This window comes from Amblyomma mixtum, chromosome 1, assembly GCF_055824585.1.
Source record: "Amblyomma mixtum isolate Tamu chromosome 1, ASM5582458v1, whole genome shotgun sequence".
Taxonomy (NCBI): Eukaryota; Metazoa; Arthropoda; class Arachnida; order Ixodida; family Ixodidae; genus Amblyomma; species Amblyomma mixtum.
The window spans coordinates 295,299,258-295,322,499 of record NC_143012.1 but is presented as its reverse complement, the minus strand read 5'-3'; the positions used below and the strand labels follow the sequence as shown (position 1 = coordinate 295,322,499).

General features: G+C 49.5%; 2 protein-coding genes across 2 annotated transcripts; one reads left to right on the top strand and one right to left on the bottom strand.

The window, feature by feature from the left end:
• Nucleotides 1–481: 481 nt before the first annotated feature.
• Nucleotides 482–12,934, bottom strand: LOC149372120 (uncharacterized). Its single transcript, XM_089585794.1, has 7 exons — nt 12,676–12,934; nt 11,840–11,999; nt 10,353–10,480; nt 4,717–4,850; nt 4,399–4,592; nt 1,894–2,025; nt 482–742 (listed from the first exon to the last, which is right to left on the bottom strand). The coding sequence occupies exons 1-7, from the start codon at nt 12,891–12,893 to the stop codon at nt 533–535; spliced, it is 1,176 nt and encodes a 391-aa protein (XP_089441920.1). The 5' UTR covers nt 12,894–12,934; the 3' UTR covers nt 482–532.
• Nucleotides 12,935–15,658: 2,724 nt separating this feature from the next.
• On the top strand, nt 15,659–17,919 carry LOC149372119 (uncharacterized). Its single transcript, XM_089581679.1, has 2 exons — nt 15,659–17,828; nt 17,911–17,919. Exons 1-2 carry the CDS (start codon nt 15,669–15,671, stop codon nt 17,917–17,919), a joined length of 2,169 nt encoding a protein of 722 aa, XP_089437805.1. The 5' UTR covers nt 15,659–15,668.
• The last annotated feature ends 5,323 nt before the right edge of the window (nt 17,920–23,242 follow it).

Below are 23,242 nucleotides of genomic sequence, written 5' to 3'. Positions count from 1 at the left end.
AAATAATGTCCATCTTGCCGTGCAGTCAACCTGCACAGACTGCACCGACGTATCTGTCGCGGTTTTGGAAAAAGAAACCTATGCCGAATAATTTGAAACACCCGGTACAGTACAGACAAACAGGTTCACCTGCATACATACAGTGCTCATCATTTGTTCTTGAAGATAGTATTCTTCGATTGCATTGCCTGTCGCTGTGGCTCAGTGGTTGGGGTGCTCAGCCGGAGGACCCTTTAAAACTTCAGTCCCGGTCGTGGCGGCCGCGTTTCGATGGAGGCGAAACGCAAAAAAAAAGAAGGCCGCCTGTGTGCTGTCCATGCACGTAAAAGACCCCCAGGTGGTCTAAATTAATCCGCAGCCTTCCACTATGGTGTCCCTCATATAGCCCATGTGTCACTTGGGGACGTTAAACCGCACAAGGGATGTTACCCTTCGTATTACTCGTACCTTTACATGTACCGTGTTCCTAAACCTACGCACACAATGTCGCATGGTACATTTATTAGCTGGCAGGTTGCCATGCACTGCATCTTCACTTGGGCAGCGTGGCGCATTCCAGAGGGCGAGCGGAGTTGTGCGCGCGCACGGCGTTCACCGTCTTGCGGGCGGCGCGCGTGAGCGAGAAGCTGCCGAACTTGTTCCAGCTTGAGCACGTGTTGGACCAGTCGTCGAACTCAGTGTCGAAGAGTGCCACGCCGAGGTGCCGGACGCCTTTCCTGACGGCGTTCCACGCCTTGCACACCTGGGAATCAATAGCCGCAAATGCTGATTAAGAGGCAACCGGATGAAAAAAAACAACGACAGGACGGTTACCACTGCGTAACGGGAGATTCAGCGATATCTGTTACGATATTTATATTACGATAAATTGTGGTAGATAACATGAGTGCGTGCGACTTCATATCTGTATAGTTCTTGAGCGCTCTTCATTGCCTCACGAAATCTCAAAGCCAGGACAAAACCAGGAGACCAAGAAGAAAGGGCTAAAGTTGTCCGGGAAACCACTCGAACTTCTCTAACAATGATATTTTGCCGGTATGAAAGTTTTTCATTCCTTCTCTTTAGTTTTCCACTCATACTCGTTCTTCGACTATAAAGAATTAACGGTTACGCATTTTTCCGAGTCACATTATACCCTCCTCCTTCAGCGGTAACCACCCTCCAAGTGGTTCCCATAGCAATGCACCCGCCGGTTACGGCGACGGCTGCAACATATTACTGTTATTACGATCAGAAACCTATAGGAACGGACAATTAACAGCTGTCGCTGTAAAAGAAAAAAAAATTGAGCTCTTGCCAGCCTACGCATGCTGGCATAAATTGGTTTGACGTTTTCAGCATTGACAGCGACCGTATACCTCGTTTGTGGCCTCTTTCTGATATCCCCTGCTGATAGGGAAGAGTGCTTTTCGGCCTTCCGTAAGACCTGCAAATTGCTTTGGAACTAAACACACTAAACAAGTCATGCATGCGAATACTCCGCAAATCATTAGTAGGCCCCATGGGGACGAAAACTGCCGCCGGCCCAACAATTCGCCCATTGGCTGTAGGGAAGTGACGTCACCAGAGCGGAGCATTCCCATTGGCCGAATGGAAGAAATGTCACCAGACCGAAAGTGACGTCACTTTCGATAAAGTCATCACCAGCTAATGCTATCGTATGCCAACACATAATAAAAATTGGCGTCCTTATTAGGCCAACCGGCAAAGCAATCCTGCCACCTCATGGCCGAAATTACATCGGTGGGATAAAGACTGACGAGTGACTGTCGAGCGACTGACGTGGCTCGCACACTGGTAACGTTTTGATGGAGTTTTGAACAAAGGGTGGCGCAGTAGTAAGACCCACCAAATTATCGACCCGCGTGAAATACGAGGGAGGCAGGTACTTGCCTTAGCGAAAAGCGTTTCCTCGTTGTCGAAAACGAAGGCCAGCGCTGTGCTGTCGTCGTAAGTGGTCATCACCTCGTGAGGTTTGTCCCTGGACACATGGTCCGCGTACGCGTAGTGATGCTTGTTGCATATCTGTGAAGATATCAGGCAGCAGGCCAAGGAGAGAAAGCGAAGGACTTCAATGAGAGAATGAGACCGATGTGAAAATGTTGATGAATGTTTCATTCGGCAGGTAGCATTAGTATTGTTGGGGAGCCAGCAGGATTACTTCAAAGTAATATTCGGAGGTAACGTAAATCTCAGAAGAGGGCCATCTTTGCGCCAGGGGGGCAGCGACACATTTGCAGCGAAAACTACTCCTAGGGTACATTCCATTAATACACTCTTGTAAGTGCTAGGAACGTTTTTTGACGGAGTAAATTTGTCTCGTATTTGACTACTTTGTCGATAATCGTCGTGCTTCTTCTGGCCAGAATGCAGTAAGCGCACTCGGCAGGGGTGGTTATACTGAATATACTACAAAACATGAGAAAAAAAAACTGGAGCCGAGTGCAGAATGTAACTGCAAAACTAGGTCGGTAGTCGGACGCTACATCTTCTTATCACTGGGGTGAATGATTCTGCTCTTAAAGGAGTAAAGACACTAAATTTTGTTTGTATGGTTTCTTGTTCGTAATGACGCGTGGGACATTACTACCGACATTACCTTACGAAACCTCGCCGCGGTGGCTCAGTGGTTATGGCGCTCGGTTGCTGCCCTGAAAGACGCGGGTTCGATCCTGGCCGCGGCGGCTGAATTTCGATGGAGGCGAAATTCTAGAGGCCCGTGTACTGTGCGATGTTAGTGCACGTTAAAGAACCCCAGGTGGTCGAAATTTCCGGAGCCCTTCACTACGGCGTCCCTCATAGCTTGAGTCGCTTTGGGACGTTAAACCCTAATAACCCAAACTAAACCACCTTACATAAGGGAATTATAGTATATAATTCATTTTCTAATTTCATACTGTTGCCGTTTCGATTTCGTCAGTCGAACGATGTCTTTGACGTCGAAGGTCAGTACAGGTCATGTGATTCATGAAAAAACTGCAATAAAATCTCTGTTTATTCATGCATTTTTATTCTGGCGCTTGAGGCAGGCTGGCTTTAGCATTTTAGAAAATTACAACGACGCAGCAGTAATTACATCACAGTTCATTCCTCACATGGCCTATACTGACCTTTGACGTCACAGTCATCGTTCGGATAATGAAACAAAAACGGGAACAATTGAATTTTAAATTATCTAGCGGTCGTAGGGGAACACCATGAGGTGCTTCATTAGTATAGTGTCCTACGCAGTACGTATCATAACAAAGAAGAAAACACGCAACCAAAAGGTTGGTGTCTTTACTCCTTTTGAAATATGTATGCACTGCACTTCGAATATCGCGACTTCTTCGTGCGTACATTTTGCGAACTTCAGTGAATCAACTGGCTTGTAATTCACAGATCGCCACCGTTTTTAAATTGCCATACCTCAGTGAGCAATGAAGCAGTCCAGATGATAGCTACAAGGCACAGAAAATTTTCATTCCTAAGCAGTTTTATAATGTACGATGTATTGAAGCTTTGCAGTTCGTGAATGAAGATCAAGACTTCCTGTTATGTAATTCAGTGCATTAAAAGCCAATGCATTCCACTTAACGCTGACGTTGAGCATTAGAGTGAATGTAACGTGAAGTATTTAGAGTGATCTTTCGCGGCCAACCACAAAGATTTGCCGGAATTTAGCGAATGAGTTTTCCTTGAGCCGAAGCATCGGTTGTTTCCGCAAAACTTTTTCCCTCGGGCGATCGTATTTCTGAACAGATGGAGAAACAAGTGAATGGCAGCCCGAAGGACGAATCTTTCACTTAGCCATAGAGCTGTAGTTCTTTCGAAGAGACAATGGCATCTCGAACTTTTGCACGCAAGTGCATGCCTTCGCTGAATGGTACTTATTGAGGGCCTTTGCTAAGGTAGATATTTACTTCTTGCTTCTGAGAAAGAAATCTTTCGATTTACGTTGATCGGAATCAGCGACCAAAGTATTTTGTTAGAGAAGCTTTCCACGGATGATCAATAGCTCGACTGCATTATACAAGAGGAGAAAGTAGAGCCACCCTCAAATTCCTTTTGCACCTAGAGGGAGTGCACAGGCAGTTCTACAATCTGCCGAAAGAACCATTTCACTCCTTAAGCAGTTTACGCGAATTAAACAGCTGTTAAAGAGTACAGCACCTTCTTACTCTCTTTGAAAGTGTACCAGGTTTCAGAGCGTGAGTAGCATTCTCTACACACCGGAGCTCCTGTCGCTTCTCTGCAGCTGCGTTGCACGTACGACTGCACTTTCTCGAATACCTATTTACATTACAGACTGTCTGTTACCTGCGAGCTTTTCTTTCACGTGATGCGTGTTATATAATAGCGTACAAATGTTTCACAGCAAAGCATGAGAGCACTACGTAAAAGGCAAGTTGCTCTCACAGTTACGCGGGAGTCCACCTCTTGCATGCCAGCTCCGAGCTTCAACGACTTGCACTCAGCGCCGACCGCGTAGACACTCCTGTTGCTTCCTCCCACCCGAGACGAGTACCAGCGCCCAGCCAGAGACATCGACATCAGCACCCTGGCGTTCGCCCCGAGGGACGACTTTCGCCGACGCAAGTAGTCCAGTGTGTCTCCCTGCGGGCAGGTGGACAAATCTTACTAAATACTCAAGTGATTTTACTAGCATGGGGTGAGGTGATCCTAGCAATTTCCATTTTTGAAAAGAAGAGGCATGAATGGAGAAAGGACGAATACTTGCGATGTTCGGTTGATGACTGTCAACAGGCTTGCCCCACATTGTCGACCCTGTGATGCGGCAGCGCTTCCCGCTCGCCTGGTTACTGGTGCCGATGTGTGTACGCAAGATGGCGAGCTGAACCACCCCCGTTCTGCGAAGGTTCGCATCCGACAAAGCTCTGAGAGAACGTATACGAAACAATCTATAGGGTTCCTGTGGTCATGTGTATACGTGGGGGTGTTGGAATATGTGAAAAACCGTGAAATATGATTGAGGTTACAGTGACATATGATTGAGCAAGCAGGGAGCGAAAAAAAGAAAGGAAAAGCTGCAACAGCGGCTTGATTAGTCGTAGCTTAACTTTTGTTTGGGCTGATTCGGGCTGCTGCTGCACTGCAGAAAAACGCCAACACGAGCAGTAATTTTCGAAATTATTGACGCATAAATGGTCGTACTTATAGCTGTGCTTATTGAGGGAAAAAAAAGTAAGGCTGAATGATGGAGCCGTACGACAAAAACGCATGCAGAGGTTTATTTCCAGAAACTGAGTTGGTATTTTATCGTTGAGATGTTGCACGTGTTCAGCGAGAGCGCGTGTCATCATGTAGCTTGCGTACTGACGGAAGCGGTGCAACCGCCACTAAACCGTCGTAGTAACCAGGACATGACACTTCTGAAGCGATAGCTTCACTACGCCATGTAAAGCCAAGGTCACTGGGCCAAGCCGAAGGCTGCTACTACGCATGCGCCGCGCAACAGACGCGCCGCGCGAACGTCACAAGTGCGCCGCCGTCGCCGACTTCGATGCGCCGCTGCCAACGCCGACTGCGCAGCCTCGCTGCGCGCGTCGCGCATGTGCAGTAGCTACAGATTCGCGTCATTGCTCGGTCACTTTATAAACAGAGGGTGCTAAGCGCTCATTCTTCAGATGGAAGCTATCGCGTACACATCGGGTTTAATCGGAGCTAAACCATCAGAGAATTTTTTCGTGACGCTTATGCATGGTTTCGCGTCAGGGTCCATACACGCAGTATAAACGCGCTTAACCGAGTAACTGCTCTAAGCGCTTAATTACAGAGAACTAAGGGGGCGTTTAGCTAGCAGGCAGCGAGAACATGAAGCCTCGATATCGGCATGCAGGAGCAGGTGAGGTGGCGGAGCAATGACTAAAAATGCACAACAGCGCTAATCCAACGGTACCATCGTTCCCTCGTGCCCTGGGCTTTCGTACTTTGTGAATTTTGCTTCTTTCACTGTGTGTAATTCGTACTCAGTAGCCACCTAGCTGTGGCGTGCATTTATGTCTACTTTTATCGTTTTTTTTTTTTCAGTTTAATGTCTTAACTGCAGTCCGACACCTCTAGTTATATTGGGTAGTGAGCTGCCTGGTGCTCCGCGACTGTTCTCGTGACCTGATTTTGGGCGTAGATTTTCTCCGTGAGAATGGTGCCGTTATCGACCTGCGGAACAGAACCGTTACGTTTTCTAGAGCGAAAGCCGACGACACCTCCGATGTTCGTCAACGCAGCTCCGCCCTTCGTATTTCCACTTAGAGTGTTTTGATCCCGCCGCGCGCCAGTGTTTTTGCAAGAGTTGAATGCGATGATAGGCTACGTGATGGACCTGCAGTCGCCGAGGGCAACCTTTCCTTGCTACTGACACACGGCATTTGCTCGGCCCGAAGCCTTGTCCACCTCCATAACGGTCGGTCGGAGCTCCTGATTACTAATTTTACCAACGAACCTCGTCGCCTTTTCCGAGCTACTGCCATAGCGTGGGCCGACCAATTGGCAGATGTTACTGAGTGTTTTGCGTCCGAGGGCATGGTATAACCGGAGACGTCCCTGGATCGCATCGATATTAGCTCCGGGCTATCAGCGACTCAACAGCTCGACCTACGCGCCCTACTGCTTCAATACCAAACCTGCTTCGCATCCTCCTCGAAAGTGCGGCAAACGGCGGTCACAAAGCATCGAATCATCACTTCCGATGATGCTCGCCCCATACGACAGCAGCCGTACCGCATTTCCCCGAAGGAACGCGACGCCATCCAAACGCAGGTGAAGGAGATGCTTACAGACGGCATAATTCAGCCTTCTAAGAGCCCGTGGTCGTCGCCTGTTGTTCTGGTAAAGAAGAAGGATGGGACTTTGCGCTTTTGCGTCGATTACCGTAAGCTGAACGCCATAACGAAAAAGGACGTCTACCCGCTGCCTCGCATCGACGACTCACTCGACAGACTTCGCTGCGCCAAGTATTTTTCATCGATCGACCTAAAGAGCGGATATTGGCAGATTGAGGTTGATGAACGTGACCGCGAAAAAACTGCCTTCATCACACCCGACGGCCTATATGAATTTAAGGTGTTGCCCTTCGGCCTTTGTTCAGCGCCTGCGACGTTTCAGCGCATGATGGACACTGTCCTGGCTGGCCTCAAATGGCAAACCTGTTTAGTTTATCTAGATGACGTGGTGGTGTTTTCAGAAACCTTCGACCAACACCTTGAACGACTGCGGACCGTGCTGGATGCCCTGCGGTTGGCCGACTTGACACTTAAACCCGAGAAGTGCCACTTTGGCTACAAAGAGCTCAAGTTTCTTGGCCATGTTGTGAGCGCCGACGGTGTAAAACCCGACCCCGAGAAAACTGCCGCCGTAGCCGAGTTTCCCCGTCCTACTACAAAGAAAGCGCTCAAGCGCTTCTTGGGTTTGTGCGCCTACTACCGCCGTTTTATCGCAGACTTCTCCAACATCGCTGAACCTTTGACCCGCTTAACGCGTGAAGATACACCGTTCGTCTGGACTGCCGCGCAAGAGGCTGCTTTCACAGAGCAGCGACAACGGCTGCACACTACCCCTGTGCTTGCTCACTTTGATGAGGAGGCTGCTACCGAGATACACACCGACGCTAGCAATATTGGGCTTGGTGCCGTCCTCGTTCAGCATCAAGAAGGCGTGGAACGTGTGATCGCGTATGCGAGTCGCACACTCTCGCGCACCGAAATCAACTATTCCAGCTCAGAAAAGGAGTGCCTCGCCGTCATCTGGACCACGATGAAATTTCGGCCCTATATCTACGGTCGCCCTTTCAAAGTCGTCACAGACCACCATTCCTTGTGCTGGCTGACCAATCTCCGGGACCCATCAGGCCGCCTGGCACGCTGGAGCCTTCGCCTTCAGGAATTTGATTATACAATTGTCTATAAGTCCGGACGTAAACACGAAGATGCCGACACGCTCTCGCGCGCACCCGTTGAGCAAGCTGATGACAGCGCAGAGGACGACCATCGTTTCCTAGGTGTGGTCAGCAGTTCGGACTTGGTGGCAAGGCAGCGTGCTGACGCTGACCTGCGGTCTGTCATGGATCACCTAGAGGGCCATGCTTCCAACGTACCTCGACCCTTTTCCCGCCACCTGTCCTCTTTTTGTATTCGCAATGGCGTACTCTACAAGAAAAACTCACGTAACGGTGACCGGACCTACCTCCTAGTCGTGCCATCAGACCTCCGCGACGACATCCTTTCAGCGTGTCATGATGAGCCCACATCTGGCCACTTGGGATTTGCACGCACGCTCGCCCGAGTGCGTCAGGCCTATTATTGGCCTAAACTTGCAGCGACCATCCATCGCTACGTCAGAGGTTGCCGTGAGTGCCAGCGTCGTAAGTCGCCACCGCTAAAGCCTGCAGGTTTGCTCCATCCAATTGAACCACCTCGCACACCTTTTGACCAAGTCGGCATTGATCTTCTGGGCCCATTTCCTGTATCAGCATCTGGCAATAAGTGGATTATAGTTGCGACTGATTATTTGACGCGCTATGCGGAAACCAAGGCGGTGCCGCGCAGTACATCCTCGGAAATCGCGCATTTCTTCATACACCACATCGTTTTACGACACGGCGCCCCGTCTTCCGTAATCACCGACAGAGGCACTGCGTTTACTGCACAGCTCTTGCACGAGGTGTTCCAGCTGAGTCACACGACCCACCGCAAGACTACTGCATACCACCCGCAGTCAAACGGGCTCACGGAGCGCCTCAACAAAACCTTAGCGGACATGCTCGCCATGTACGTCGATGTACAGCACAAGACCTGGGACGAGATCCTCCCATACGTGACGTTTGCCTATAACACGGCGCTTCAGGAAACGACTCGCTTTACGCCGTTTCGCCTCGTCTACGGGCGTGACGTACAGACAATGCTCGACGCCATGCTTCCGTGCGCCCCTGACGACCAGGAGCTCACGTCGGACGCTGAGGAGTTTACCCGGCACGCAGAGGAAGCCCGGCAACTGGCCCGTATGCACATCCGACGGCAGCAGGCCACGGATGCACAACGCTACAACCAACGACATCGGCACGTAGAGTACCACCCCGACGACAAAGTGTGGGTATGGACCCCGGTACGTCGCCCAGGCCTGTCGGAGAAGCTCCTGAGCCGCTACTTTGGACCGTACACAGTGTTGCGCCGTATCACGGATGTGACGTATGAAGTCCTCCCCGATGGCACTCTACCGAGTTCGCGCCGTCGACCTCAGTCTGAGGTCGTGCACGTACTGCGCATGAAGCCTTACTGTACACAGTAAGGGACGTAGCCTCTTCCGCGTGTTCTTTTTATTAGTGCCTGCAGCCGTTGAGCGGCATGTGACCGTTTGCTCACTTGCTTACTTCCTCCCGTTCACTCAATGTGCGCCCACGTTTTTGCTTTCTTTTTTGGGGAGGGGGAATAATGCCGCCAGGTGTCCCCGGGCGGCGCCGAAAGGACGAAGAAGTGAGGAACTCGCGTGCTCTCGGAGCTGGGACTCTGCTTCTCTGTTGGCGGCTTGCGCCTAGCCTGTGTGATTAAGGACCCATCCGTGACAATATTGAGCATATCATTACTGGAGTTCTTGTTAAGGAAAGAATTCATCACGGACCATTTCTTTTTGTGATCCGCACCACTGCGCATGACTTAAAGACGTTATTTCTCGAGGCCTTTAACAGCATGCTCAAAGGATTACTGATTTGTTTGAACGCTTTGTAATACGATCGCTAAATTCCTGTTTTTTGTTTTCTTTTTTACAGAAGTTATCTTTTTGCGGAGCCTATTAAGCAAGCCTTGTGTTAGCCAATGATTACGCGGTGACGAATAATGTTCGGCATTGTACAAACGTCGAAAAACTTATACATTAATGGCAGTGCTACTGAATTTAGTATGAGCCAACCGGTTATTTTCACAAATGACATTTTTCAATCGGAGTTCGATATTAATTGGATGATTTTTGTGAAATCGAAAATCTTTTCAAAAGAAAGAGATATTGCTAATGCCTGGACTGTTTTGAAAGCGAAGGAATATAGGAAAGAGGTCAATCCAGTTCACCTTTATTTTCAACATTTCACAATGTTGATGGTCTCCCAGGCAAAAAAAAACTGTAGCAACAGCTTGACGAGGCCTGGGAGCCGGCGGCAGGCAACAGTGACAGCAGTACAAAAAATTTAACAGAAGATATCAATTGCTATACCTAAAAAACAGTCACACTTTATCATAAATTTGTAAAAATAAGAGGTGAAGTAAATGTACAAAAAGATATCAAGACTTCGATCAGCGAAACTAAATCGAAGGATAAATGCTGACCGCATCAATACGTAAAGAAGACCTCATAGAATGTTTACTCACTTCGTCGCCTGTTCGAAGGTTCTGTATATCTTTTCGTTGGCGTTCTTCAAGTACGCTATTCCCAGAGCGATGTACTGCTTGAAACTGGAGTTCTTAGGGGCTTGGGCGGCGTGCATCCTTCTAATAAGCTGCGCGATATAAGACAAAGAAGTAAAAAAAAGTATTCACAGAAGCACCTAAGTACCTTATGCGTTGGCAATGCGATAGCATTAGAATCTGTTGATGCCTTTACCGGAAGTGACGCCTCATCCGGTCTGGCCATGTCACTTCCCTCCAGCCATTGGGTGAATTTTGTGACGTTTTCTTCGCGGTGAGGCTTTTAATGCTCTTGCATTAAAAAGGATACAGTGTTTTATTACAGTCGCACGTCTTGGAGCTAATAGAGAGGGCATTTAACGGTACAAGGGCCCCACGTACTTGAACTCGACGCGAGCGAATCGACTCACTAGCCGGGTTGAAAATTGGAGGGGACAATTAAGCTTCGCTTTAAGGGTACGACGCGATAGAGTTAATCGGTTAATGTCCATATATGGGAAATTGTCAGTCTCCACTTAACATTCATTGATCCCTGGAAGCCTTCGTGCTGCTCCTGGCGCAGTGGTGCAGCGGTTAAGTGATGCGCCACTATCTTGCCATGGCAGGTGCTGCCACCGGTGAGGCTATAGTGCGACCCAGAAGGTTGCTCATCCCGAGCAACGTCTCGCGACCAATCGTTAATTTAACTGCCACCTGCGACAGTGGGCAGTTTGCTCACAATCCGGTGGGCAGGTTGTGATGACGCCACGAGGTCATGTGGCCTAGGTGGTCCACCTGCCACCTATATGCTTCTCTGGAGATTTTTCGCTCACGGTCAACGATTCCGATGACGACGCCGGCTTTTTTGGGACGCGGGACCTTTAACACTATTGCCTTAAAACAGACCGATCCGACCACATCTACGCGAGCTCGCTTCTAGCAGGCTGATATTGCCGCGTCCCCCAGCGTCGAGGCGAGACAACGAATCAGAGTTCTTTAATAAGTGGTGCGAATGAAGCTTCAGGTCACGCATAGCGTTTGCGAAGAGGAGGTTGTGAGGGGAGTAAACTCGTGTAACTGCCGCACGTAGCCATCTGCGTGACGTTGCTCTATTCCTCCCAAGGTGGTTTTCAGAGTGACCTCAACTAGCGCAATAATTCCGATAGTGATCGGCGAATTATCGTCGTAAAACAACGCACGAACGAGGATACTGACTCTCCTTTGCGGCCAAAAGTTCGTGCGCTTCGCTTACTCGACCTGACTGCGATTACAAGTATACCTCAGAATAAATCAGCTCACATATGTAGGCGTGTTGACATATCAGACGCCCGCGCTCAGCCCGAACCTGTATCTTTGCATGAGTTAGAAAGGCAAACTCCACCCGACAAGCAGAATTATGCCTATTTCATCATATTCATGTAAGTAGTACATGTGGTATAGTGCAACGTAGGGCAATCGGTATAGAAACTCACCTTCAGAAGGCGAAGCATGGCGACCATGTCGCGTTCCCCGGTGCGGTTTTTCGGGATGAAGTCGAGAACGCCGTAGTGATAGACGCCCGAGGCCCATAATTTGCGAAATGTCGCCTTTCCTTTCATGGACGAGATATCCATGGTCGCCTTGTCAGCGCCTCTGAAAAACGGTCCCGACAGGTCGTATGTAGCTTATACTCTGTCATGCTTGTAAAATGATGCGCATGATTTCCAAATGAGAAAGAAAAATAAGCCGAATTTGTCATGACTCCTCTTCAAGGCTCCTTCACTCTTCCGTTTCATTTATTCATACACCCTCAAAACATGCAGCATTGTACATGGGAGTGTTGTTTTTTTTGCGCAGTTTACATTCACAGGACAACACCTTTAATTCAGTGGAAAATTTATACGGAACACTCAGGGTAAATGGACAAGTATTCCTCATTCGAGGTCATTGTCTATTCACTATTGTTGCTAAAGACTTAAACAAGGTGCTGTAGGCTCTCCCCCCTCAACGACATGTTAAGGTGGCTCAGCAACCACGGCGTGCGGCTGCTGAGGGCGAAGATCGAATCCCACCCCCATTTCGATGGGGGTGAAATGCATAATCTCCCGCATGCTGTGCGATGTCAGTGCACGCTAAAGAACCCTGTGAGTGGCCGAAATGAATGAGAAACCATCCATTACGGTGGCTTTCTTCCTTCTACGACGCGGTTCGTATGTCCAAGGATAGCACGATAACTAATGCTCCTTCTTTTCCATAAAACTTAAAAGAATTTAAGCCCAAATCAGAAGCAGAGGTGAGCTGTGAGAGTAGAAAGAGGAGCGCGCCTCACGTGTACGCCACCGCAAGGCCACGCTCGGTGACCCTGTAGGCCTTGAAGGCTTTCAGGACGCGCCGCAGGTCCGGCGCGAATCCGGCGCTCCGGAACGTGTTGGCCCTGTTCGCGTAGAGCGAGTCGTAGAAGACGATGTCGCACAGGCGGTCCGGTGGGAAGCGCATCTTCCGATCGGTGCGGCTGCCGAACACGCAGACCAGCGGTGCCTTCGCCATCGGCTTCTCTGATGAACAACGAAAAAGAGCAAGACGCTGAGGCAGCTTATGAGTATCGAGCGTTAGCAATAACGAATATTGCGTCATTAGCCAAATTCACTATATCCGGTACAAATTTTTCGTTATATCCGGATATCTACTTTTTTTGATGCCATATGATATGCTACGCTTCATATGATAAGCTACGCTTTGATTCGACTAGTAATCTTATGCTCCGTAACGCGCTGAATCGTTTGATACCACTCCGGATATTCTACGCCTATTAGGTGATCCACAATCTGTGTACCAATGGTACCACCCACTGGTCCCACTTGAATAACATTGTGTGTTATACTAACGCGACCTTCAGTAATGCGGCTGCCAATGAACCTTAATCGTCCGCCGAACTTGTGTATATTTCGAATGAACTTGGATTTTTTTTTTTTTTTAAAAAGGGGGGGGGGGGGGGGGAGATAAACACTGATGTGAATTCAGTTATTTCTTGAGTGCAGAGCTCCCAATGGTTTTATAACCTGGATTGATTCTTAGAGCTGCACGAGAAAGATGACGTTGTGAGGCGTCCACGACATTCGTCGCATTATAGAAACTTCCACCTAATCTATCGCCTTCTCATCCTGCCCTGACCAAAATCGAGCAGGATGGTATGACATCCACTACAAGCCGCCACCATGCCATCCCCTTTTCTACTCTCCCTCGTACACAGAGGGGACAAATCTCCTGCCTGTCGCATGTTCTACATTCTCGGACAAAAATTTTGAGAATTTAAAAATTGTAAGATTCTGTTACGGAAATATTGAAGGTAATGGTACATTCTTCTCAGATGTAGAAAAATCTTTCTTTTAAAGTGGTTCCATTCATGACATCGAACAGCTAAGACTGCCATAGAAAACCAACGAGGAACACTTTTGACGATAGCTTGTTATAGTGAAGGATTCCATTATATGAAAAAAATTGCGCTCATCAACGGTTACCACCGCAAAAATGATTTTCTCGTGCATTGCTGGGTATGATTATGTCCAAGCACCAGAGCGGATTCTAAGCTCACTTACCAAACGTGCCCTAATAAACCGAAACCTCCCTTCCAAGGGATGGAGTCGCGGGAGTGGTGGGAGGCTGCTGTGCGCAACTCACAATCGGAGCTACAGCTTCGCATCGTGGGCTGGGCCTTCAAGGTCGCCGCGGACTATCTAGATCATCTAGAGCGGCCTGAGTTCCCGTCGCTGTACTGCTCAACCCCCTCCCCCTTCCCCACCCTCACCTGATTCAATTAAGTGGCTCGAATAAAGTTCTTACCAACCAGCCAACGTGCCCAAGAGGGAGAGCTGGCAAATTCCTTCGTCACTCTTTCCTGGCAAGTGGTTTGATGCTTTCACGATGAACCACTTCAACACAAGGAATATTAAACTACTACGCGAGAGAAGAAAATCTTGAATCCATATGGGAATAAGTCGTCGCCTAAAACTGCCACCCTCTCCTGGTGGCCAAAAAAATAAATATTATTCACGTGGGCTGGGGAGCGTTCGACCTCTCGATTGAGCCCTTTTGCGCCCAGTCTCTCCAGTGGCCCTGCCATTGCTTTACTTTAGGCTCTTGGGTGGTCGCTCTCATGACGTTTGGGGGAGAGCGGTTTGAAGGCGAAGAGTGAAAACAGGGAGTTTTCCTCCTACTGCTGTTTTGTGTAACTATATCCGCTTCGTAAGGAGAAGAAAAAAAAGGAGCAGGTCGAGACGAGAAGCCGCTGCATTTACTACCAGTATGCACTGTTAAGAGTGGACAACGAGACCTGGCGCCGGCGGCAGAAGCATAGACGACGACGGACGGGGGTTGTTGCTCTCCAAATCACCGAACCTCCGAACCGATCGAAGGACGCTGTCTCCCACGGGCCTGGGAGAAATTACTGTCAAACGAGTGTCGTCGTTAGGCAACGATGTGGCGAGAACTTGGGACAGCAGCAGCAACGCTGGAAGCAGAGATGCACATGAAGCACGGCGGACAGCGGTATACGTTGGCCGAGTCGGCCTTCGGCTCACCGAACGGGATGATGCTACGCAAGGTCACGCTGAGCGAGGCTGCTAATTGAAAGACGCTGTGTCGAAGGGGTCTCGTGCTTCGGCCATCCGGCGGGGGAGTTCGAGAAGGTTAAACCACCTGCGAGGAGACTGCGGGATTCTGCTTTCCCACGGAGGCAACGCACAGAACACTTGCGGCAGTGGTCAAGGTGACGCATCTGTGTTTGATGACTGTCTTCCCCTTCTCATCCCCCAAGCTGTGAGAGAGCGAGAGAGCTTCAGCACCGCCCCGTGCCGGGGGTGGTACCGCCAGCGTCATCCATGGCCCATCCGATTGGACAACGTTATTCGACCTAAGTTCCCTAGTCAGGGATTTGGGGAACGCGAACCGTATTTAACGGGATGTGGTGTGATCGGAGCTTTGCATTCGATTCTCATCTGTAAATATGTAGAATAAACCCTCTTGTACAGTTTCCTCGATAGCGCAGTCCGTCAACGTCATTCGGAGCCGGTACCTGTGGGGCTAAACGAGTTAGTCATCTCCAGGACCCCTCCGTCTTCAACACTGGTTGGCAGCAGCTGGGATGGACCGTGCGACATCGTGCTTTCTCCACGGGTGAGCGTTTTGGCTTTTGCTATGGGATTCGCCAGGGTTTAGATTCAGAGAAAAATCTTGACTGGGAATCAAGGGTTTGTCATTTGAGAAGGGTTATTCTCAAGGCATTTTTTTTTGAGTTAGCAGAGACAAAGCGGAGAAAGCGTCACAATGGACCTAATGAGATTGTTGAAGTCGGACTTGCTGTTGATATGCGAGGAACTGTCAGTGGAAGTTCAGAACAAAGTAACCAAAATTGAACTGGGCGAAATCATTCTTAAACACGTCAAGGATAACGATCACCTAGAAGTTACATGGAACTTGATACAGGAGGAAAAAGAAAAAGCCCGTAGAGAAAAAGCCGAACAGGAGGAAGAAGCCCGTAAAGAAAAGGCCGAACAGGAGGAAAAAGCGCGCACAGAGGAAAAAGCGCGTAAAGAGGAAGCTGATCGGGAGTGGGAAAAAGAGAAAGAAAGAAAAAAATGGGAAGCTGAAAACGCTGAAAGGGATCTAAAGCTTAGACAGCTTGAAAACGAAAAACAAAAAGAGGGCGTTGGTGCGAGAGCCGGAACTCCTGAAAGAGCAAGCGATGCAGAATCGTATCGAATGAACAGGTACATGCATTCGTATGAAATTGGTCGGGACATAGGACTGTACCTGGGCAATTTTGAGAGAACTTGTGAAAGAGAGAACTTTGTTCGCAGTACATGGCCACAACGGCTTCTGACCCTCTTGCCATGTGAAGTAGCTGAAGTCATAGCGAGACTTAGCACGAAAGACGCAGCAGATTATGACAAGGTAAAAGCCAGCCTGCTGAAAAGATACCGGCTTTCAGCCGAAGCTTTCCGACAGCGCTTCAGGAGCACAATCAAAAACGATAGCGAGGGCTATCCGGATTTCGCGTATGGCCTTAAGACTAACCTGCTAGAATGGCTAAAAGGAGCTGAGGTTTACGATAGCCGAGACAAAATCATCGAGTGTTTTTGCCTTGAGCAATTTTACCGAAGCATTCCACAAGCAGTGAAACTGTGGGTTCAAGACAGGGAAAAGGTCGACACAGTTGAAAGAGCCGCTGAGCTGGCAGAGGAGTACGTTTCGCGCAGAAGGTTGAGCACTGAAGGGGGTGCGTCACACGCTCGAAACACAATGCGAGATCAAGGACCTAGCCGAAAGAAGCAGCTTGCTAGAAGTTCTGGACAGTCGGAGGCGTCAAAGAAAGCGCCAGAAAAGCAAGAAGAACAGTCAAAGAGAGAGGGAGCAGACAAAGCCGGGAAAAGAGAGTTCGAGGCTAGTAGGCCACAGCGTTGCTACAACTGCAATCGTGTCGGGCACTTTGCAGCCAAATGTCCAAAGCAGCGTGTTGTGTTCTCGTGCATCGATGATAGCGACGAGAATTTAGAGCTCCTTAGGCCGTACTTGCACGAAATGCAGGTTAACGGGAAACCTTGCAAAGTGCTTCGTGATAGCGCCGCGACGATGGACGTTGTCCATCCGTCCTATGTTACAGCGGACGATTTCACGGGGGAAGTGTCGTGGATAAAACAGGCGGTAGAAGAACACAGTGTATGCCTGCCGATGGCTAGAGTGAGGATTTGCGGGCCGTTTGGAGAGCTGTTAACTGAGGCCGCAGTTTCGAAGGCCGTGCCACTTCAATTCCCATACCTTTTCTCGAATCGATCCGACCAATTGCTACGCGAGAGAGGCCAGAAACTCGGAAGTGGGGTGATACAAGCTTTGACAAGGTCTAAAACTCTCCAGCTCGCTTCTCAATTGAGCCAGATTCCCGAACTTCAGGTAGCTAGAGATGCACCAGCCAACTTATCGTTGGAAGCTAATCAGGAGGCTGAAGAGCCACCAGGGCATAAAAGGCAGACGGATGACCGAGCAGATGAGCGACCAGACACTTCGATCACTGAGTCGGTAAATGAGGCAGAGAGGGCTGAAGGGTCCGTTTTATCTCCAGCTTCGCGTAACTTTGATCGCCTTCTGCAGGTGAACAGGGAGTCCCTAATAAAAGAACAAAAACAGGACCCTACATTGGAAAGATTGCGCCTTACAGCCGAAGAGGGAATCGCGAGACGCAACATAACGATGCATGAGAAAGGAGGCTTACTGTACCGACACTATCAGGACAGAAAAGGCAAAACACTTGATCAGTTGGTCGTGCCTGAAAGGTACCGAGCGGATATTCTGAGTCTCTGCCACGGTAATGGCTGGTCAGGACATCTCGGAATCAATAAAACAAAGGAGCGGCTGTTAATGGAATATTACTGGCCAGGATGTTTCAAAGATGCAGAACGCTACGTGAAATCGTGCGATGCCTGCCAGCGCGTAGGCAAGCCGGGAGAGACATGGAAGGCTCCACTAAAAATTGTGCCATTGATCTCGGAACCTTTCCGCCGGCTTGTAATAGACACAGTAGGCCCGTTGCCTAAAACAAAGTCAGGCTATAAGTACCTGCTCACTATGCTTTGTCCCGCCACAAAATTTCCCGAAGCAGTTCCGTTGAAGGATTTGAGCTCCGCAGAAATAGTTGACGCTCTTTTGTCGGTGTTCGCGCGCATAGGATTTCCGGCCGAAATCCAGGCCGATCAGGCGACAGTCTTTACAAGCGCTTTGACGACCACGTTCCTAGAAAGGTGCGGAGTAAAAATGCTACACAGCTCGGTGTATCATCCGCAGTCTAACAGTGTAGAAAAGTGGCATTCGGTGCTGAAGCGGGTGTTACGTGCTCTTTGTTACGAGCACAAAGCCGACTGGGAGGACTGTCTGCCGGCCACACTGTTCGCTTTACGAACAGTGCCCCACGAAGCCACGGGGTTTACCCCAGCAGAACTTGTATACGGAAGAACCCTCCGCTCTCCCCTCCGAATGCTGAGAGAAATGTGGGAAGGGACAGGAGAGAACCAGACAGTGGTTGAGTACGTGCTTCAGCTACTGGACCGCCTTAACGATACAAGGGAATTAGTAAACCAAAATATGAAAACTGCTCAGGAGGCCGCCAAGGTCTATTATGACAAAAACACCCGCCTTCGAGCTTTCACCGTGGGCGATCGCGTGATGATACTCCGGCCATCGAGAAAGAACAAGCTAGAAGTTCACTGGGATGGTCCAGTGGAAGTTTTGCAGAAACTTTCAGACACTAATTATGCGCTAAAGGTTCCAGGCAGAGGAAAGCAGGTGAAAATCTATCACTGCAATCTGATGAAGCCGTTCGTGGAACGTAGCGGGATCGTCAATCTGACGCTAAATGAACCGGAAGAGCCGGACGGCGAGAGTCCAGATTGGAAGGAAAGCGCTGACGCTAGTGGCCCCATGGAGAACATCCTGGCTCTTTCCATAGGTGCAGAATTTCTAAACTCGGCCCAGATCGACGCGCTAAAGCAGTTGTTGAGCGAATTCGCCGATCTATTTAGCAGCCGCCCAGGAAAGACACATCTCCTGACGCATGAAATAGAGCTCACGTCTGATGAGCCGATTCGATCGAAGCCCTACAGGGTATCACCACGGCAAAAAGAGGTAATGGAAGCTGAAATTCAGCGCATGTTAATGTTAGGGGTTATAGAGCCCGCGGAAAGTGACTATACCTCACCGCTGATCCTGGTTGAAACCCCAGGCAAGGATCCTCGCCCATGCGTGGATTACAGAAAGCTGAATGCGATTACCAAGGATCAGCTTTACCCGATTCCCAACATAGAGGAAAGGATAGAAAGGGTGAGCGGCGCAAAATTCATTTCCACCCTCGATCTCGTGCGCGGATATTGGCAGGTTCCCCTCTCGGAGAGCGCGAGCCGGTATGCTGCTTTCATATCGCCAGCAGGCACCTTTCGACCCTTAATGCTTAGTTTTGGGTTGAAGAATGCCCCCTTCAGCTTCTCGAAACTCATGGACATCGTACTAAAGGATATGCAGGGCTTTGCGCTCCCCTATTTAGACGATGTCGCTATTTTTTCGGACACCTGGGAAGAGCATCTAGAGCACCTAACGAGCGTGCTTTCTAGTTTGCGACAGGCCGGACTGACGTTAAAAAGGGAAAAGTGTAGGTTTGGTTGCGCTCATGTGTCCTACTTGGGCCACGTTGTAGGCCAGGGAACTAGGAGCCCATCCGAGTTAAAAATTGCCCCTATAGCGGCATTTCCGCAGCCACGGACGAAGACAGACATTCGCTCCTTTTTGGGATTGGTTGGATACTACCAGCGGTACATACCGAGCTACTCACAGCGGGCAAGTCCCTTAACTGACGCCTTACGAAAGGGAGCACCCAGTGACGTACACTGGGATGACCTAAAAGAAAACTCCTTCCGGAGCCTGAAGGAAGCGCTCGTGTCCCGACCTTTGCTTCGGACCCCTGACTATGGTAGGGAGTTTATAGTCCAGTGTGACGCCAGCGATAGAGGACTGGGTGCTGTTTTAAGCCAAGTGGGCGACGACCACGAAGAACACCCGATTCTGTACGTCAGCCGCAAGCTGACCTGTAGAGAAGAAGCGTACAGCGCTTCAGAAAAAGAGTGCGCGTGTTTGGTTTGGGCGGCACAGAAGTTGTCGTGTTACCTGTACGGCGCAAAGTTCATCTTTGAGACTGATCATTGCCCTCTAACCTGGCTGCGACAAATGTCTCCCAAAAATGGTCGCTTGCTCAGATGGAGTCTAGCTCTCCAACAGTACAATTTCTCAGTGCGTTACAAGAAGGGAAAACTGCACGGAAATGCTGATGGTTTAAGCCGACTATTTTAAGCGGGAGAAATTAGGACAACCTACTGTGTGTGGGTGTGTTTTTTTTTTTCTTTAACCTTGGCCCAAGCGGTCCGTCTTGGGCGATTTCAAAGGGGATATTTTGCGCTTTCTTGGCACCAAAATTACGCCAAAATTCAGTAATGTTTTAGTAAACATTTATTGTCATTGTGGGAAGCCTGGTGGGTCTTTGGCAAATTCCGAGCGCTTGCTTGTGGGTCAGTGCCCTGTCTTGTGGAACAGTCCACTGATGCCATTCTTTGTTGAATGTTCGTGCTTGGATGCCATTTCTGGAAACCAGCCCTTCCACCCGACTCCGGCCTCATCTCTTCCTGCCCAGCGGTCGTGAACGCTGGCCATTCGAGATTTTTCGGGCCGCGGACGAGCTGTTAAGAGTGGACAACGAGACCTGGCGCCGGCGGCAGAAGCATAGACGACGACGGACGGGGGTTGTTGCTCTCCAAATCACCGAACCTCCGAACCGATCGAAGGACGCTGTCTCCCACGGGCCTGGGAGAAATTACTGTCAAACGAGTGTCGTCGTTAGGCAACGATGTGGCGAGAACTTGGGACAGCAGCAGCAACGCTGGAAGCAGAGATGCACATGAAGCACGGCGGACAGCGGTATACGTTGGCCGAGTCGGCCTTCGGCTCACCGAACGGGATGATGCTACGCAAGGTCACGCTGAGCGAGGCTGCTAATTGAAAGACGCTGTGTCGAAGGGGTCTCGTGCTTCGGCCATCCGGCGGGGGAGTTCGAGAAGGTTAAACCACCTGCGAGGAGACTGCGGGATTCTGCTTTCCCACGGAGGCAACGCACAGAACACTTGCGGCAGTGGTCAAGGTGACGCATCTGTGTTTGATGACTGTCTTCCCCTTCTCATCCCCCAAGCTGTGAGAGAGCGAGAGAGCTTCAGCACCGCCCCGTGCCGGGGGTGGTACCGCCAGCGTCATCCATGGCCCATCCGATTGGACAACGTTATTCGACCTAAGTTCCCTAGTCAGGGATTTGGGGAACGCGAACCGTATTTAACGGGATGTGGTGTGATCGGAGCTTTGCATTCGATTCTCATCTGTAAATATGTAGAATAAACCCTCTTGTACAGTTTCCTCGATAGCGCAGTCCGTCAACGTCATTCGGAGCCGGTACCTGTGGGGCTAAACGAGTTAGTCATCTCCAGGACCCCTCCGTCTTCAACAGCACACAGATCGTCTAACGCAAAAGCCCTACAACAGCCAAACCAGGCACAAAGCCTACAGACCCTAAGGTAGCTTCTCGCTGAATTAAATCAAGCGTTTCCAGTTTTCTGCGCCTCGAAACATACTTACATTTTCATTTCTTGTTGTACCTTACCATCTTCCTGTGTGCATAGCATCTGTATCATAACGATCTTACCTCATATCCTCGTACTTATAGTCTCACATGTTTAACTAAATCATACTACCATGTTATAATTATCGTGCTGATTGATCTTTTTCTACTTCTTAAAGCTCCTTGTATTGCGTTGTACTGTACACACCTACTCCCCCCCCCTGTAACAACCCTGAAAGAGGGCCTTCAGCTTCAGGGTTATCCTGAATGAATGAATGAATGAATGAATGAATGAATGAATGAATGAATGAATGAATGAATGAATGAAGTTGTGAAGGCCGGTTAGAGCGAGCAAGGACAGGTCCGGACCCGGAACAGTTCACGCTCTCGTCTCGCGCCGCGCGTCGGCTCTGCTGCTTTAGCTGCCGATCGTCGTCTTCTCGTCTCGCGCCTCGCCTCGGTTCTGCTGCTCTGACTGCTGATGATCTTCCTCTTTACAGAATGAATGAATGAATAAATGAATGAATGAATGAATGAATGAATGAATGAATGAATGAATGAATGAATAAATAAATAAATAAATAAATAAATAAATAAATAAATAAAAAGCTCCTAGGCAATCCTTGGTGGATCGTTTGAATGCCAAACGTTCGTTATATCTAAAATTCGCTAAAACGCCCTAAAGTTCGCTATATTCGAGGTGGCACACGTACCACTTAGGCTCGTTACATCCGAGGTACCGACACGAAAGTTCGTTATATCGGAGATGGTATACATAGGTTCGTTATATCCGAGGTTAACACACGAAAGTTCGTTATATCAGAGGTTAACACATCAAAGTTCGGTACACCCGAGGTTAACACACGAAAATTCGTTATATCCTAGGTGTCATATTATTATTTTTTGTTATATTGAGGTAATACAAAGTTCTTGCCCTTGAGGCAGGGCAAAAGGAGGGAAAATGTCCCTTGACTAATCCTGGCCTCAGAGGATAATGGCAGGGCAGTGGCGCGTCACGTAACCGCTGCACCACTGCGCTAGGGGTAGTATGAGGATTCCTATAGGATATATGAATGCAGAGAATGGCCTTCCACTGCAGTGCACGTCTAAAACGATGCAATATCACGCAAACTTACATCATATGCTACATCAACCAAGCCAGTTAAACTAAAGCAAAACCATAGAAAGTCAAGACCAAAGTGCACGATAAATCGCCCCAAGCTAAACAGTCCGTGACCTTTTATGCCTTCCCGGCTGTTGTATACCGCCACCGCTCTCGACAATAGAGAGTTATAGCATAGCGCGATATGCTATAACTCTAATATTTCGGTTACACCGTTCCCGCTCGGATCTCCTTGCGAAGGCGCTTACGCTTGGGCATCTTCGGTGACGCCGAGGTCGGCTTCCGGCTGGTTGCGCTTCCGCGTCTCACGGTGCGGACGGTGGCTTTCCTGCGCTTTCGGTGCGGATCTGTGGTGGCAGCGGCGTCGTCGCCAAAGGTGAATGCGGCGACCCGTCCCGCAGGTGGCTTATCGGGCTTGTCTTCGGCTTTGGACGACGCCTCGGCCGCCTTGGTCGCGCCGTCGCCGCCGCCGGCTGCTCCGCCCGTGTCTTGGGGCTTGGAGCCGGAGCCTGAGCCTCCTGCGAACAATGATACCGACCGGAGTGAGCGAAACGCTTCATTCACGAAGTGTCCCTGTTG